Source organism: Oncorhynchus masou, chromosome 28, assembly GCF_036934945.1.
Source record: "Oncorhynchus masou masou isolate Uvic2021 chromosome 28, UVic_Omas_1.1, whole genome shotgun sequence".
NCBI classification, from domain to species: Eukaryota; Metazoa; Chordata; class Actinopteri; order Salmoniformes; family Salmonidae; genus Oncorhynchus; species Oncorhynchus masou.
Genome location: NC_088239.1, coordinates 43,121,964 through 43,139,615, shown reverse-complemented (window position 1 = coordinate 43,139,615; position 17,652 = coordinate 43,121,964). Strand labels below are relative to the sequence as shown.

The window sequence follows — 17,652 nt, the reverse complement described above, 5'->3', positions numbered from 1 at the left end:
ATATTCTTAACTCTTTGTTTATTGATATCCATTGAATTGTGTCCATTTTCTGTTTTAGAAAGATTTGCAGAAATATGAAAAGATAGACGGTATGATCATAAAACAATATCAATTTAGATCATACAAGGGACAAACCTTACCTTAAATTGAGTTGATCTTTAAATTTTTCATTTTAGTGACTGCACCTGCTGTCTTTTCAAATTCAAATCCCAATGTTTCTGTTGGGCAGTTCAGTTCCCGCAAGAACCCCCATCAACTAAGGAGGTTCCTCAATGAACCCCAAATCCTATAGGGTTCTTGGAAGAACCTTTTTGGGGGCTATTTCCAGTGCCAAGAACCCCAAGGTTCTTCAAAGAACTTTGAGGTTCTTAGAAGAACCCTTGTTGAACCCCTAATTTTTTTAGAGTGTATGTAATGAAAACCTCTCGTTCTCTCAAACAGAATTAGTGAACATAAAAGTTCAATCAGGAGAAACAACAGGGATTATCCAGTCGCAGTACATTTTAATGACCTAAAACATGACATTTCTACCTTTTTTATACATTTATTTTTTAGATTTTGTGGCATAGAGAAAGTTTAGATGTCAGACAAGGGAGGTGATATAAATAATACTCTGAGCAAAAGAGAATGTTTTTGGATTTTCACCCTCCCAGACATGATTTCCTAGAGATCTTAATGATGAAATGGCCATGCATGTTATGTTGTAAATGTGAACATGAATTATGCCCTGTTTTTGTCTTGCGCTGTACCCATTGATTTATGAAAACTTGCTTGGTAGGTCGATGTCCTCATTGTGGTTTTACAGACATGTTTAATACGTTTTATGTACACACTTTATTCAAATATTTATTAAATGTATATTGTCATATTTGGTAGCACTTATTTGTTTTCCCTCGACTCCAACCCCATTCGATGCATGGAACGGATGTGGGTGTGGCTACATAAGTTTGCTATTTAGCCTCCCGGGTGGCGCAGTGGTTAAGGGCGCTGTACTGCAGCGCCAGCTGTGCCAGGCTCTGTCGTAACCGGCTGCGACCGGGAGGTCCGTGGGGCGACGCACAATTGGCCTAGTGTAGTCCGGGTTATGGAGGGCTTGGTCGGTATGGATGTCCTTGTCTCATCGCGCACCAGCGACTCCTATGGCGGGCCGGTCGCAGTGCGCGCTAACCAAGGTTGCCAGGTGCACGGTGTTTCCTCCGACACATTGGTGTGGCTGGCTTCCGGGTTGGATGCGGGCTGTGTTAAGAAGCAGTACGGCTGGTTGGGTTGTGTATCGGAGGACGCATGACTTTCAACCTTCGTCTCTCCCGAGCCCGTACGGGAGATGTAGCAATGAGACAAGATAGTAGCTACTACAACAATTGGATACCACGAAAAAGGGGTAAAATTAAAAAATTAATTAATTAAAAAAGTGTGCTATTTTTAAAAAAATCACAAAAGCTCTGACCAAGGCCTTGAGGCCAATGCGTAAAGCTTGTTAAAGAGCAGTGTTACTATCAAGAACAGTGTGCGGGTTTCTTCTTTTTTCTCATTTTACTCATTAAGATTAAAATTCCTTTTGCAAGAGAGACCTGGCCAAAATAGCAGCACACAGTTTCAAACATTAACAACAGAAAACACAAGTGCACTACAGTTTATAAACATCCGTTGACATATTGAACAGGCACATATGTTTCGTGAGGAGTGGTTTAACTAGGGGTCAAAACATTGATACCCCCCCCCCCCAATACATTTTCCACCATAGATTTTACCCCAGCTTTAAAACCATTCAAGGAGACAAATTACAGTCCTGTGTGTAGGCGATATTTGTCATTAGTTTGCTTGACAATGTACCGTATGTACACAGGTAAAATGGGAGCTGTGTCCGTATGACCTTTTATAAATAAAAATGTAGCAATGACTTAGTCTCCAAAGATCTAAAGAAGGCCAGCTCACTCTCATACAGAGGGTACAGTGATGGGTGAGAGTTTTGGAGATTCATTTATGTTTGAGCGCTTCAGAGTTTGTAACAAACCTCAGCGCCCCATGGTACACAGTGTCCAGCATACAAAATGACGCTACAGGTGCATACATGTACAATGTGTTGCCATAGTCAATTACAGGCAATAAGGTAGCGGAAACGAGTCTCTTTCTCACTTTAACGATGGTGGTCATCCATGGTAAACTGCTGACGTAATCAAATTCGCTGTGCATGAGGGGCAGACTTTATCTGGCACAGCAGCGGGAGACGTTATGAGATGTAGGTTCGTCGGTTACCAGGTCTGTACACAGCAGATAGATATTTTGTTATAGCAAGAGAAGTAACAGCTTTCTACTGTGATAAATACCTATTGGCAGTCTATCGGCAGTCAGATTCTTGGTGTGTTTCATGCTTAAAGTTAGTAATTTCCACTTTAAAATGTCACACTTAATATGCACTAAGAAAAGACGTGTCGACAAAATGTCCATTAATTATAATCCACACAACAATTCATATTTCCTGTTGCTGCAGGATTTTTCCCCCTACAGGCGGCAGGTAGCCTAGCTGTTAAGAGCGTTGAGCCAGTAACCGAAAGGTCTCTGGTTTGAATCCCAGAGTCGACTTGGTGAAACATCTGTCTATGTACCCTTGAGCAAGGCACTTAACCGCAGTCGCTCTGGATAAGAGTGTCTGCTAAATGACACGTGTGAAACTGTCTCAAATTAGATACTGCATCTGCACATGCGGTGTGCCTGTCTCATTTAACAAGGAGCCCAGTGATTTGGATTTTTTGGGGTATGTAAACTGTTGGTATGTGAGGGCTTTTTGCAAAAAGAATTGCACCAGGCATCGGAATTCAGTTCACAGTTGTGAACGTACGGTTCATTTATCCCTTCAGTACCGTGCGGGCTATTATGTGGAATGAAGCTCCGCTGTGGGGCCTAAACACAATTCCCAGTCAAGCTCCCCGCCTCCACCACAAGCCCTACAAGAGCTTAGACACACCTGTAAGGTTGTCAAATGTTTGCTTGCCAACAGCACTCAGCACCTCTGAACAGAGTGTCGGCAGTCAATCTCTTTTGTGTTCACACAGCAAAGACCTTGAAGTCGTCAGCCACTCAGCCTTGTTACATATACTCCAAACCGGAAGGTGGCGGTGGCGTTGTTTGGCAATGCATTTCCATATATGGTGCTTTATGGTCTCATCATTGTCATTTAGCTAGGAGGCTGCGGTAATGTTGTTATTGTTGTAGAAAGCCCTTGTTGATACTAACCAGATGGCCACAGGTCTAGACAGGTTAGCTGACGACACCACGAAAACGATGTGCACGCTTTAGTTGGGTAGAAGTATGTGTGTTGCGATTCTGAATGGCCAAATACAGTGTAGCTGGCGACTATGACTAGAAGCTGCCATTTTGGGAACAGTAGGTGGCTCGTTTCAGCTAGTTTTTTATCTCGTTCTTGATGCGATGTCTTGTTTTGACTGGGGTCAAAATTCACTATAGCAGACCAACAACTGTAACAATGCATCTGAGGGACAACAAGTGCTCATTGTGCAAATGTATTTGTTTTCAATAAACATTGGAGAAGAAATATAGTTTACATGTTGTCCACAACCTAAGCCAACCCCATCTGTTCTGCCCCATAGTTAACCAGCATAACCAACATAACCACCATGTCTATTTAACTAGCTAGCAGGATGACGTTAGAAATAATTGAATTCACTCTCCAAAATCGCATACAGCTCATAGATAATGTTAGCCAGCTAGCAATTTTTTTAATCTAAATGGTTAGCATGATATGCTAGCTGTTGTGCTAGCTAGGTAAAGTAAAGACACTGCATTGACTCTCAGCAGCCAGCTACAGGAGCTGCTTCATGAAAACAAATGTAATTGTGATCTAATTATGTTACTAGCTACAGTGGCTATTTTGTTCTTGCAAGATAATGAACGACCTCCTACTGTGATAAGCACCTATAGGCAGTCATATTCTCTGTGTTTTTCATGCTTAAGATTTCCAAAATCCCAGCTCTGCTCTGCCGTCACTGTTTGATCTTGGTTCACTGTGAACATGTGTAGTGTAGCTGGTAATTTCCATGTTAAAGGACCCATGAGCATCAAATCAAACTTTATTTGTCACATGCGCCGAATATAACAAGTGTAGACCTTACTGTGAAATGCTTAAGTTCATAGATACATTTTTGAATCATTTCCATCAAAAAATGTGGCATAAGTAATAATGGCTTTGATTTCTGGTTAAACAGATGGAAAAGGGGACTTAGAAAACGTCTACCAGAAAAAGTATTAAAAGGTATTAGAAATACATCAAAGCAAAATAAATGTTTTGCCTTCTGAAAGTTTAAGAAACATTGCCTTGTAATCCTTTTTCCAAAAACCCACATACAGTGCCTTCGGAAAGTATTCAGGCCCCTTGACTTTTTCCACATTTTGTTACGTTACAGCCTTATTCTAAAATTGATTCAATAGATTTTCCTCATCAATCTTCACACAATACCCCATAACGACAAAGCAAAAACGGGTTTTTATGAATAAAAAATATATAAATAAATTACTGAAATATCACATTTACATAAGTATTCATACCCTATACTAAGTACTTTGTTGAAGCACCTTTGGCAGCGATTACATCCTTCAGTCTTCTTTGGTTTGACACGGCAAGCTTGGAAAACCTGTATTTGGGGAGTTTCCCCTGCTCTTCTCTGCAGATCCTCTCAAGCTCTGTCAGTTTGGATGGGGAGCGTTGCTGCATGGCTATTTTCAGGTCTCTCCAGAGATGTTTGACCGGGTTCAAGTCCGGGCTCTGGCTGGGCAACTCAAGGACATTGAAACTTGTCCCGAAGCCACTCCTGCTTGGCTGTGTGCTTAGGGTCGTTGTCCTTTTGGCTCTGGAGCAGGTTTTCATCAAGGATCTCTGCACTTTGCTCCGTTGATTTTTGCCTCGATCCTGACTAGTCTCCCAGACCCTGCAGGTGAAGGCTTAATTTGGTGGAGTGCTGCAGAGATGGTTGTCCTTCTGGAAGTTTCTCTCATCGCCACAGAGAAACTCTGGAACTCTGTCAGTGACCATCAGGTTCTTGGTCACCTCCCTGACCAAGGCCCTTCTCCTCCGATTGCTCAGTTTGGTCGGAGGCCAGCTCTAGGAAGAGTCTTGGTGGTTCCAAACTTCTTCCATTTAAGAATGATGGAGGACACTGTGTTTTTGGGGACCTTCAATACTGCAGAAATGTTTTGGTACCCTTCCCCAGATCTGTGCCCCGACACAATCCTTTCTTAGAGCTCTATGGACAATTCCTTCAACCTCATGGCTTCGTTTTTGCTCTGACTTGCACTGTCAACTGTGGTACATCTCAAGGATGGTTCATGGAAACAAGATGGACCTGAGCTCAATTTCAAGTCTCATAGCATAGAATCTGCATGCTTATGTAAATAAGGTATTTCTGTTGTTTAAAAAAAAATTATGTATAAAAAAATCCACAAACCTGTTTTCACTTTGTCATTATAGGGTATTGTGTGTAGATTGCTGATGAGATTGTTTTAATTAATCCATCTAAGGATAAGGCTGTAACTTAAGAAAATGTAGAAGAAGTCAAGGGGTATGAACACTTTCCGAAGGCCCTGCCTTTAAGATATTTTCAAATGTTCCTCCCATATAAGGAATTGTTCCCAGAAGTCACAAGTAAAGGTAGACTTATCAATTAGTTTGTGTTTTTACTGATATCAATTTCTGTTTATGAATGACTTAATAAAGTGATTAAAACTTGTAATTCTGTTACCAAATCGATAACAGAATAACCTAAAGTCTGTAACGGAATTGCTGCAATTGAATTGGCTACAATGGGAAATCATAGTAGTCACAAACCACAGTTAGGTCACGGGCTACTGTCCTCCCTTCCTCTGGCATGCTGTTATGTTCAGCTCATAACTCTTTTCTTTGCAGTCATCTTGTGGTAAAAGTATGAAAAAAGTCTGGACAACTTTCTCTCTCTCTCTCTTTCCAGCTACTGTTACCTCTCCCAGGTGTTACTGATACCTAGCCATGAGCCCCCTCTCTTTCCATTTACTGTAGCCAGGATCCACACCCACTTAGCACTGACCAACACTGGATGTCAATGGACGTTGAAAAGTAGTTGAAATTTGATCAGTCCACTCACGCCTTGATTTCAATGTCCCCAGGTGTAATTTTTTGAGTTGGTCCGGACCAGCCTTGATTTTAACGTCTACAGATGTTTCACAAGTTTGGACCTCCAAAGTACAGCACAGTACAGTGAGACACGTAAGTACAGTCAGAAACGTAAAGTATAGTTCAGTACAATACAGTAGAGAGCAGAAAAGTAGAGTATAGTTCAGCAAGGACAGTAGAGCACACTGGCGTGCTCAACCCCCGTATGGGCTCGGTAGGGACGACGGTTAAAGTCATGTGTCCTCCGATACACAACCCAACCAAGCCGCACTGCTTCTTAACACAGCGCGCATCCAACCCGGAAGCCAGCCGCACCAATGTGTTGGAGGAAACACCGTGCACCTGGCAACCTTGGTTGGCGTGCACTGCGCCCGGCCCACCACAGGAGTCGCTGGTGCGCGATGAGACAAGGATAACCCTACCGGCCAAGCCCTCCCTAACCCGGACGACGCTAGGCCAAATGTGCGTCGCCCCACGGACCTCCCGGTTGCGGCCGGTTACGACAGAGCCTCGGCACGAACCCAGGGTCTCTGGTGACATAGCTGGCGCTGCAGTACAGCGCCCCGCAGTACAGCCCCCTTTTGATATTTTAAGTAGACATTGTGCACCAATATTGAATTTAAATGCCTGTTATTTTACATTAAGTGCCCTTTTAATATAGACCACATGGAGAAATCAGTAAATCAGATTTTATTATATATGAATAAAGGCTTGTTAAATGGCCAAAATGTCGCAAAATGTCCCTCCATCAACCCTTTGTGACTTCTAGGAGGATTTGAACTCACTAAATCTCCAAATATCTCCAAGCTTCACCATCATAGTAAACCCCTAGTTATTTTGTTGCTTTGACAGTCATTTCTGAACATTTATTATTGATCAGTGATTCATTTAAGTCTGTCCCTCATTTTGAGGTCAACCATTTTACGTGAACTGAACTCTCATTTGAATATTGTGAAACTATTCCTTATTTTCTGTTTAAAATAAAATTCCCATCAACCCTGTTACCCATAGATAGACAGGCTAGAAACGTTTCAACCACTCCATTTTCTGGGTGAAGCTTGCATGCAATTTCCACTCCCTATTGCACACAACGAGGTTCCATTCCTCCTGTCACAATGGGATTTATGGCTGATTTAATAAGAAACCTGTTTACGGTCAACCCTGTTATTTTATTTGGCACTTAATAGTTACTTACAATAGTCACTCATTTTGTATTTAACCTGTTGAAATGGGAAAATGTGCTCATTATGGCAGAATGTAAAAATTTTGTGAAATCCCTTTTTATTTTTTTATTGCATTTTTACTTCTCAAAAGATACCTAATTGGTGGTAAGACCCACATCACCATGAAGAGAATAACATTCATATCCAGAGTTATGCATTTCTGTGTTGTCCAAATCAGGGAACCATGATGTCATTCTGCTACCGTAATTCTGTTACCAGGTGTAAATCCTTTTAATTTACTGTAGTTTAAAAACAAATTATATTTCTCATGTCATAGCTGACACCGTAGACTTTCTGCGGACATCTTTAAATCTTAATTCAGAGCAGATATTTAACAGAGTTTTTACGTGACTTTGATTAAATGTGATGACTGTTATTCATTGAATAAACTAACTATGTTTAATTGTTACCTGATTTTAAAGGAATCATGTAACAATTAACTCATTGGGAATTTGGGGCACCACGGAAGAAGTTGTTTAACGAGTTACCATTTCCCAAATTAAACTCAAGATGATATACCTCCTATCAGTCTCATTGTGAACGTCGCAGACTTCTTGAATCCGCAAGAACCCCAGCCTTTTCTGATAATTCAGTTCTACACAAATGGATTTCATTGTTTATTTACTAACCAAATAAATATAACACAGAATACACAAATGCACGAGACAAAAGTCCCTAGTGGACTGACAAGATATGACGGATTGTTACAGAATGGAGAGGGGGTGGGGAAAGAGAGATACAGTGGCTTGTGAAAGTATTCACCCCCTTGGCATTTTTCCTATTTTGTTGCCTTACAACCTGGAATTAAAATAGATTTTTGGGGGGGATTTGTATCATTTGATTTACACAACATGCCTACCACTTTGAAGATGCAAAATATTTTTCTTGTGAAATAAACAAGAAATAAGACAACTTGAGTGTGCATAACTATTCACACCCCTCAAAGTCATTACTTTGTAGAACCACCTTTTGCAGCAATTACAGCTGCAAGTCTCTTGGGGTATGTCTCTATAAGCTTGGCACATCTAGCCACTGGGATTTGTGCCCATTCTTCAAGGCAAAACTGCTCCAGCTCCTTCAAGTTGGATGGTTTCTGCTGGTGTACTGCAATATTTAAGTCATACCACAGATTCTCAATTGGATTGAGGTCTGGGCTTTGACTAGGCCATTCCAATATGCTTAAATGTTTCACCTTAAACCACTCAAGTCTTGCTTTAGCAGTATTGTCGTGCTGGAATGTGAACCTCCGTCCCATTCTCACATCTCTGGAAGACTGAAACAGGTTTCCCTCAAGAATTTCCTGTATTTAGCGCCATCCATCATTCCTTCAATTCTGACAAGTTACCCAGTCCTTGCTGATGAAAAACATCCACACTGCATGATGCCACCACCATGCTTCACTGTGGGATGGTGTTCTCGGGGTAATGAGAGGTGTTGGGTTTGCGCCATTTTCCTTGATGGCCAAAAAGCTACATTTTAGTCTCATCTGACCAGAGTACCTTCTTCCATATGTTTGGGGAGTCTCCCACATGCCTTTTGGCGAACACCAAACATGTTTGCTTATTTTTTTCATTAAGCAATGGCTTTTTTCTGACCACAAATCCGTAAAGCCCAGCCCTGTGGAGTGTTAAAGTTGTCCTATGGACAGATACTCCAATCTCTGCTGTGGAGCTTTGCAGCTCCTTCAGGGTTATCTTTGGACTCTTTGTTGCCTCTCTGATTAATGCCCTGCTTGCCTGGTTCGTGAGTTTTGATGGGCGGCCTTCTCTTGGCAGGTTTGTTGTGGTGCCATATTCTTTCCATTTTTTAATAATGGATTTAACGTTGCTCTGTGGGATGTTCAAAGTTTCTGATTTTTTTTTATAACCCAACCCTGATCTGTACTTCTCCACAACTTTGTCCCTGACCTGTTTGGAGAGCTCCTTGGTCTTTATGGTGCAGCTTGCTTGGTGGTGCCCCTTGCTTAGTGGTGTTGCAGACTCTGCAGCCTTTCAGAACAGGTGTGTATATATACTGAGATCAAGTGACAGATCATGTGCCACTTAGATTGCACACAGGTGGACTTTATTTAACTAACTTATTTAGGGGCTTCCTAGCGAAGGGGGTGAATACATATGCATTCACCACTTTTCTGTTTTAAATTTTTGAGAATTTTCTAAAACAAGTCATTTTTTGAATTTCACTTCACCAATTTGGACTATTTTGTGTATATCCATTACATGAAACCCACATAAAAATCTATTTATATTACAGGTTGTAATGCAACAAAATAGGAAAAACGCCAAGGGGGGTGAATACTTTGGCAAGGCACTGTAGAGAAAGGGACATTTATCGTGGATACATTCTATAACCATTCTCACATTAATCATATACCTTGCAAAGGAACCACTGCCCGTCAGGGTAAGAAATGTAAAGTATTTACGTGTAGATGTCTTTGTTCGTCGTCTCTCTGTTGCAACCAATCAGTTTTTCTATGGGAAGGTCTTGATAGGTGTAAGGCTCTGGTTGTACACCAGAGGTCGCAATGTCCTTCATAGTTTTCCTGGTCTTGTAGTGGAGTGTTCAAACAGAACAGATCTTCAGATGCGCCAATGGTTGTCTGATATGGGATATTCTCCTTCCTTTCTCGGGTAAATAGTCAAAGTTATTGATCCCTTTACATGCACAGCTGCAGACTGTAAATGTTTTTGTCTAGCTAGTTCATCTTCTTCAATTCGTGTTGAGTTTGAGTTTCTAACCATTTCAATGTGTGGACCACGGTGTCACATCTTTTGGTCTGGGAGTTTCAACCATTTGTAATTTAGCTCACGCTTCACGTCTGCTGGTCTGGTAAGTTAATTCTTAGCAAGTCCTTTTAAGCACTCTGGTCGAAAAAGGCGTTTCCATCACACTGACACGCTCTTCTGACTTCATTCGGGGTGTGGCTTAGTTAATGTGCAATGGTCATGAAAACTAAGGTCTCGTTAGAAAACTAAAATCATTCCTATCTTAACAAAAATAGTTTTATCATTTTTCGTATTTCCTACACAACGTAAAGGATGTAAACCTGACATACACAGTGTGAAAGCTCTTCAAATTACAGTATTTTGGTTATACAGTTTTTAATAACATCACAAAATGAAAAGCAATATGACATGATTATTCTTTAGCTCCTCACTGACCGTTCTTAGCATTGATATCTTAAAATATTGTTCCAATATTCACTTTTTTGGAAGTTATGGTTTTGTCCTCCAGGAAACTTTTGCCACCAAAGGCATTCCTTTGGTTGATACTGAAGAGCAGGAGTGGGTTCTCTGCTGCAGAAGATTTACGTTTGGCATGAGATGTCATAAAACCATCCCAGCCCCTGCTGTCCTCTCCTGTGGGAGAGAGAGGGGTCTTACTATATGTCAGCCATTTGCCAAGCTGGTCTGAGGCCTTGGATCCTCGATCAGGAGAGTCATTACACTTTTTGAAACTTTTAAATCAATGGTTTTTATTTGGCATACAAATCTGGAATTGCCCAGCTCCGCTACAGGGCCTATGTAATGTAATGTGATGTGACTGGGCATACAGCTCCCCTGTGGGAACCTGTGTGTGTGTGTGTGTGTGTGTGTGTGTGTGTGTGTGTGTGTGTGTGTGTGTGTGTGTGTGTGTGTGTGTGTGTGTGTGTGTGTGTGTGTGTGTGTGTGTGTGTGTGTGTGTGCGGATGATGAGAACTAACAGGGTGTTTGAACTCTGTCCTCAGTGGGCATGTAATTACCCTCTCTGATGGGCAGGGTCATATGATCTAGCTGCACTGTTGGGCCTCACGCTGCACCATGAGGCCTATACAGTATGTCTCCTCCCAGCTCCACTGTGGGGCCTTGACATTTGATCTCTCTTGATGTGAAGTGTAAGTTATGTGGCCATGTTAATAGGGCCCTTGAGATTTGAGGGATCGTACCCTGCTTCTCTACGAGACCCTGATACACGATCTCTTACCCCCTGAGATACAGTTAAACGCACTGTAGCATCTCCATGGGGAATATGCCCACTGTGTGTGGTACGGTATATGTTTACCATTGTACATCTGCACACACATTGATAAAGTTCTCTCTGTCCTCTTCCCGACAGTCACATGGACCATATAGACAACAAGACTGAATATGTCAAGGTAAGACTTGTTTTTTTCTTTCTTTTTATTCCTCCTACACTATGTCTTTCTGTTAGTTTGTAGGCCGGTTCTGCTAGCATCATGGTTCCTACTCAGAAGGCCCAGAAATGGCTTCAGCATCTGCGAAAAGGAAGGGACTGAGAGTTAAAAACTCATCTGAACAAGGGTAATCATTTAGCATCAGTGTGAGTTGGTCTTTTCCAGTTGATCTCCTCACCCTGCTTTGGCTTTGTAGTGAGGTTTAAGGGGACCTACAGGACCAGTGTCTGTAATCGAATTAGGATCAGTAGCACAAAGAGGCTCTGCCCCCCGCTCCGCTCTGCTCGGCTACAGTCGAATGGCTGCTGATGAATGATGTTTGTTTCCATGGGCAACTGAGCAGAAAGCAGGATCTTGGCCAAAGGCCTTGTTTCTAAACAAATAAGTTGTGGAGTACCTACCTACACATGCCAAACTCTCCAAACCTCTTGTTTTGCATTTTTTTTACTAAAAAAAATATATATATATAAGTTGAACTGTTTTAGAGTAAGTGACTTCACAAACCATAATGTAGTACTCCGCAGAATTCAGACTTGAGGGTCTTAAAAAAAAAGCAATTTTCTCTAGTTATATTGGATTTGCATTTTAATGTGGTCTTTGAAATGTAATTGTAGTTGATTACATTCCTGCGCTTCTGCGATTATGCCCATTTCAGCAGTCTCTCTCAGCCTTTTAGCCTAATTCATTCTGCCATTTAAGAAATGTAATCCAAAGTCAACAGCGCTACTTCAGCACTTCTGGGTCCCAGTGTGCTGGGTGTAGTTCAGGACCAGGCCACTAGATGACACTGTAAGCCTGGTTTCTGGGTTGAATCCATCCACAAAAGTGCTCAGTTCTGACTGAACACTTGGGATCCATTGTCTGTTTTTCGTTGGAACTCAAAAAGAACTGGTGTCAGAAGCAAGTACTAACACTGACCCATATATCCATCTGGTGTAAAACAGTCTCTATCGCTTTCTGTGCAGTGATACCTCTCCCCTTCCAGTTTCCTCACCCACCCATACTCACCCTCCTCCCCTCTCCTCTCCTCCTCTCCACTTCCCCTCCTCTGAGCCTCTCCTCTCTCTTTCTCCTCCTCTCTCACCCTCCTCCCCTCTGATGCCCCGTGTTGCCGTCCCTCGTTTTCTCAACACGCTTCTCTCTGAAACATTTATGACACTTATGTTTAAATAAACACTTGACCTGAATGTTCAATGTTATGGTACAGATCTCTCAGGCGGAAGAAGACTGCCAGGCCCGGCCTGAACTGGACTGGGCTGGCCTGGACTCGACTAGACTGGACTGGCCCGGCCTGGACTGTGTAAGTTTTACACTGGGTGGAAGCACAGTGCTTTATTCAATCAATCAATACATTAATGGGAATTAAATCAGCAATCTGCTTTAATTTTTTTTTAAGTGGTGGAGCTGCCATTTGGCTGAAAAAACAAATGACAGATTGTGGTTTTAAAATATCATTCTTCATATGCTGGAAGAAACTCGACTTGGTTCAGCTTTTTATCCTGGAAACGTGGACATGAATCCAGACTGAATATGGCCTGTAGTGTATATATGGATATATAAAGTGTAGTTAGTTCTAAAGTATAGAGTATAGTTATAAAGTATACTTGTTTTTTTAACAGTTTTTATTTAACTAGGCAAGCCAGTTAAGAACAAATTCTTATTTACAGTGACAGCCTACACCGGGCCAACGCTGGGCCGATTGTGCACTGCCGATACTGCCTGGATTTGAACCAGGGTGTCTGGAGGGATGCCTCTTGCACTGAGATGCAGTGCCTTAGATCGCTGTGCCACTTGGGAGCCCGAGTGGTGTAGAGTACATGTGAATATGGCCTAGATGTATGTCTGTGAGTGTGCGTTGTAGCACAAAATCCTAGAGAGTGCCTCTGACACTGTATCTTTTGTAGGTTTGTATGGGCATAATGGGTCTGGAGGGAGAGGTTGGACTGCTTTATATGCAGTTAATTAACATATGTCTGGCACAAGACACACTGGTGGTTTAATGAAGCCTCATCAGTGTGTGTGTGTGTGTGTGTGTGTGTGTGTGTGTGTGTGTGTGTGTGTGTGTGTGTGTGTGTGTGTGTGTGTGTGTGTGTGTCGTGTGTGTGTGTGTGTGTGTCGTCTGTGTGTGTGTGTGTGCGTGTGTGCCCGCCTGCATACGGAGTGGGCGCACATGCTTCTTGGGAGAGTGTGTGCCTCATGCATGGTGTGTGGGTGTGTGTGCTGGGGGGGGGGGGGGGGGGGGGGTGGCTCAGCTGCAGTGGTGGTATAGGGGGTGGGGTTCTAGTTCTTTCCAGTTCACACTCCATAGTTTCTCTCCGGTATTACTGCTGGTGTTAAGGCAATGCAGACACACACACACACACACACACACACACACACACTTTCTGCGATATCGCTTCACCGAGTCCTACGGCAGATTGAGTCAGGCCTCTGCCTTCATTGATCTGAGGGAGTGTAAATCGACTGGGCTAGACTTGCTAACATGTTTCTTGTAGTCTTGGGTTTCCGTCACTTAGCAAACTGAGCCCTGCTCAGGTAATCCCTACCATTGTGTCGCTGAACTGTCGCGGGGCTGCTGCATATATACATTTTCCTAAATGGTGTGTCATAATGTAAGTAACCTCGTTTATGTTCCTTTTTAAATGCCGTTGTCGATCAGGCGGCCACAGTCAGCAGCAGTCCTGTGTCTACGAACCAGAGTTATACTGTTATCACCCAGACGGTGTGCCGTAGTAGAACGCCCACTGTGAGCGGTTAACCCTGCACTATTGGCTCCTCTATAAATATCCCTGTCATGTCTACCTCTGATAAGCCTTGCAGTGAAGCCATATAAACAATCAAGCAACCCGGGAAAGTGTGACGTTAACATATGTAGCCTGAGAAGGTTCATGAAATCGACAACTTGCTAGGAAGCGGAAAGCGTTCATACACTGGCTCTCTCTGAGACTCGCTTAGATCATTTATTCGATGATACGATGGTAGCAATATATGGTTAGAACATCTGCGGAAGAGACAGAAATGCCAATGGTGGAGGTGTGGCTGTTTTATATATGCCGAGTCATATGCCTGTAAATCTTAGGGAAGATCTCGTGTCAAATGCTGTTGAAGTAATATGGCTACCGGTTCACCTGCCTCACCTAAAGCCTATTCTTGTGGGAAGTTGCTATAGACCAAGTGCTAACAGTCAGTATCTGGATAATGAATGTGAAATGCTTGTTAAATGTATGTGATATCAACACAGAGTTATATTTTCTAGGTGACCTAAATATTGACTGGTTTTAATCTGTCCACTCAAGAAAAAGCTCCAAACTGTAACTAGTGTCAGTCAACCTAGCAGGGTATTTCACAAACGGCAAAGGAAAGAAATCATCCACATGTGTTGATCACATCTTTACCAACCCTGATAGACATCTGCTCTAAAGGCAGTATACACGCCCATCAGATGTAGTGATCCCAAAATGGTAGCCATGTCTAGAGGGAAATCAAAGTTCCAAAGGCTGGGCCTAATATAGTGTATAAGAGGTCACACGAGGTTTTGTAGGGATTCCTATGTTGAAGATTATTTGCTGGTCTGTGGTGTGTAATGAGGAGCAACCAGACCGCTGCACTTGACACATTTATGAAATTGCTTATGCCAGTTAGTAATAAGCGTGCGCCCATTTAAGAACATGACTGTTAGAGGAATTGAAAAATGGTATGGTTGAGAGGGATGAGGCCAATGGGGTGTTCGTCTGACTGCACAGCTGATCATCATGGCAGCAGTTAATACACACACTGCATGTGGGCCAGGAACAGTGGTGGAAAAAGTACTCAATTGTCATACTTGGGTAAAAGTAAAAGATACCTTAATAGAAAATGACTCAAGTAAAAAACGAAAGTTACCCAGTAAAATGCTACTTGAGTAAAAGTAGTTGATTTTAAATACAGTGCCTTGCGAAAGTATTCGGCCCCCTTGAACTTTGCGACCTTTTGCCACATTTCAGGCTTCAAACATAAAGATATAAAACTGTATTTTTTTGTGAAGAATCAACAACAAGTGGGACACAATCATGAAGTGGAACGACATTTATTGGATATTTCAAACTTTTTTAACAAATCATAAACTGAAAAATTGGGCGTGCAAAATTATTCAGCCCCTTTACTTTCAGTGCAGCAAACTCTCTCCAGAAGTTCAGTGAGGATCTCTGAATGATCTAATGTTGACCTAAATGACTAATGATGATAAATACAATCCACCTGTTTGTAATCAAGTCTCCGTATAAATGCACCTGCACTGTGATAGTCTCAGAGGTCCGTTAAAAGCGCAGAGAGCATCATGAAGAACAAGGAACACACCAGGCAGGTCCGAGGTACCGTTGTGAAGAAGTTTAAAGCCGGATTTGGATACAAAAAGATTTCCCAAGCTTTAAACATCCCAAGGAGCACTGTGCAAGCGATAATATTGAAATGGAAGGAGTATCAGACCACTGCAAATCTACCAAGACCTGGCCGTCCCTCTAAACTTTCAGCTCATACAAGGAGAAGACTGATCAGATATGCAGCCAAGAGGCCCATGATCACTCTGGATGAACTGCAGAGATCTACAGCTGAGGTGGGAGACTCTGTCCATAGGACAACAATCAGTTGTATATTGCACAAATCTGGCCTTTATGGAAGAGTGGCAAGAAGAAAGCCATTTCTTAAAGATATCCATAAAAAGTGTAGTTTAAAGTTTGCCACACCAAACATGTGGAAGAAGGTGCTCTGGTCAGATGAAACCAAAATTGAACTATTTGGCAACAATGCAAAACGTTATGTTTGGCGTAAAAGCAACACAGCTCATCACCCTGAACACACCATACCCACTGTCAAACATGGTGGTGGCAGCATCATGGTTTGGGCCTGCTTTTCTTCAGCAGGGACAGGGAAGATGGTTAAAATTGATGGGAAGATGGATGGAGCCAAATACAGGACCATTCTGGAAGAAAACCTGATGGAGTCTGCAAAAGACATGAGACTGGGACAGAGATTTGTCTTCCAACAAGACAATGATCCAAAACATAAAGCAAAATCTACAATGGAATGGTTCAAAAATAAACATATCCAGGTGTTAGAATGGCCAAGTCAAAGTCCAGACCTGAATCCAATCGAGAATCTGTGGAAAAACTGAAAACTGCTGTTCACAAATGCTCTCCATCCAACCTCACTGAGCTCGAGCTGTTTTGCAAGGAGGAATGGGAAAAAATTTCAGTCTCTCGATGTGCAAAACTGATAGAGACATACCCCAAGCGACTTACAGCTGTAATCGCAGCAAAAGGTGGCGCTACAAAGTATTAACTTAAGGGGGCTGAATAATTTTTCAGTTTTTGATTTGTTAAAAAAGTTTGAAATATCCAATAAATGTCGTTCCACTTCATGATTGTGTCCCACTTGTTGTTGATTCTTCACAAAAAAATACAGTTTTATATCTTTATGTTTGAAACCTGAAATGTGGCAAAAGGTCTCAAAGTTCAAGGGGGCCGAATACTTTCGCAAGGCACTGTATACTCATGCATCAAAAGTAAATGGAATTGCTTAAATATATATCATTATCAAAAGTAAAAGTATGGATTAATTCAAATTCCTTATATTATGCAAACCAGACGGCACCATTTTCTTGTTTTTAATTCATTTAAGCATAGCCACTAGCACACTCACACATTCATTTACAAACGAAGCGTTGTGTTTAGTGAGTCCGCCAGATCAGAGGCAGTAGGGATGACCAGGATGTTCTCTTGCATGAATTGGACCATTTTCCTGTCAAAATGTAGCAAGTACTTTTGGGTGTCAGGGAAAATGTATGGAGTAAAAAGTACATAATTTTCTTTAGGAATGTAGTGAAGTAAAAGTAGTCAAAAATATGAATAGTAAAGTACAGATACCATGAAAAACTACCAAAGTAAAAATACTTTAAAGTACTACTTAAGTACTTTACACCTCTGGCTAGGAAGAACAGGCACAGTCTACTTAGTGCAGGTCTAATTGCAGCTGGTTTATGTATTTTCATTTAAGCCTATATTTTTGCCATTTAAGCAGATGCTCTCACCCAAAGTCTCTTACAGTAGTGCATGCATGCA

The 17,652-nt window shown here is 41.9% G+C and overlaps 1 protein-coding gene across 3 annotated transcripts in view; it reads left to right on the top strand.

The window, feature by feature from the left end:
• Positions 1–17,652, top strand: part of sh2d3ca (SH2 domain containing 3Ca) — an 84,371-nt gene that overhangs the window by 20,708 nt on the left and 46,011 nt on the right. For all 3 annotated transcript variants that reach the window (XM_064942090.1, XM_064942091.1, XM_064942092.1), the window contains 2 exons: positions 11,479–11,518; positions 12,765–12,857. In XM_064942090.1, the coding sequence (XP_064798162.1) occupies positions 11,479–11,518; positions 12,765–12,857 (133 nt within the window). The remainder of the gene's footprint in view (positions 1–11,478; positions 11,519–12,764; positions 12,858–17,652) is intronic.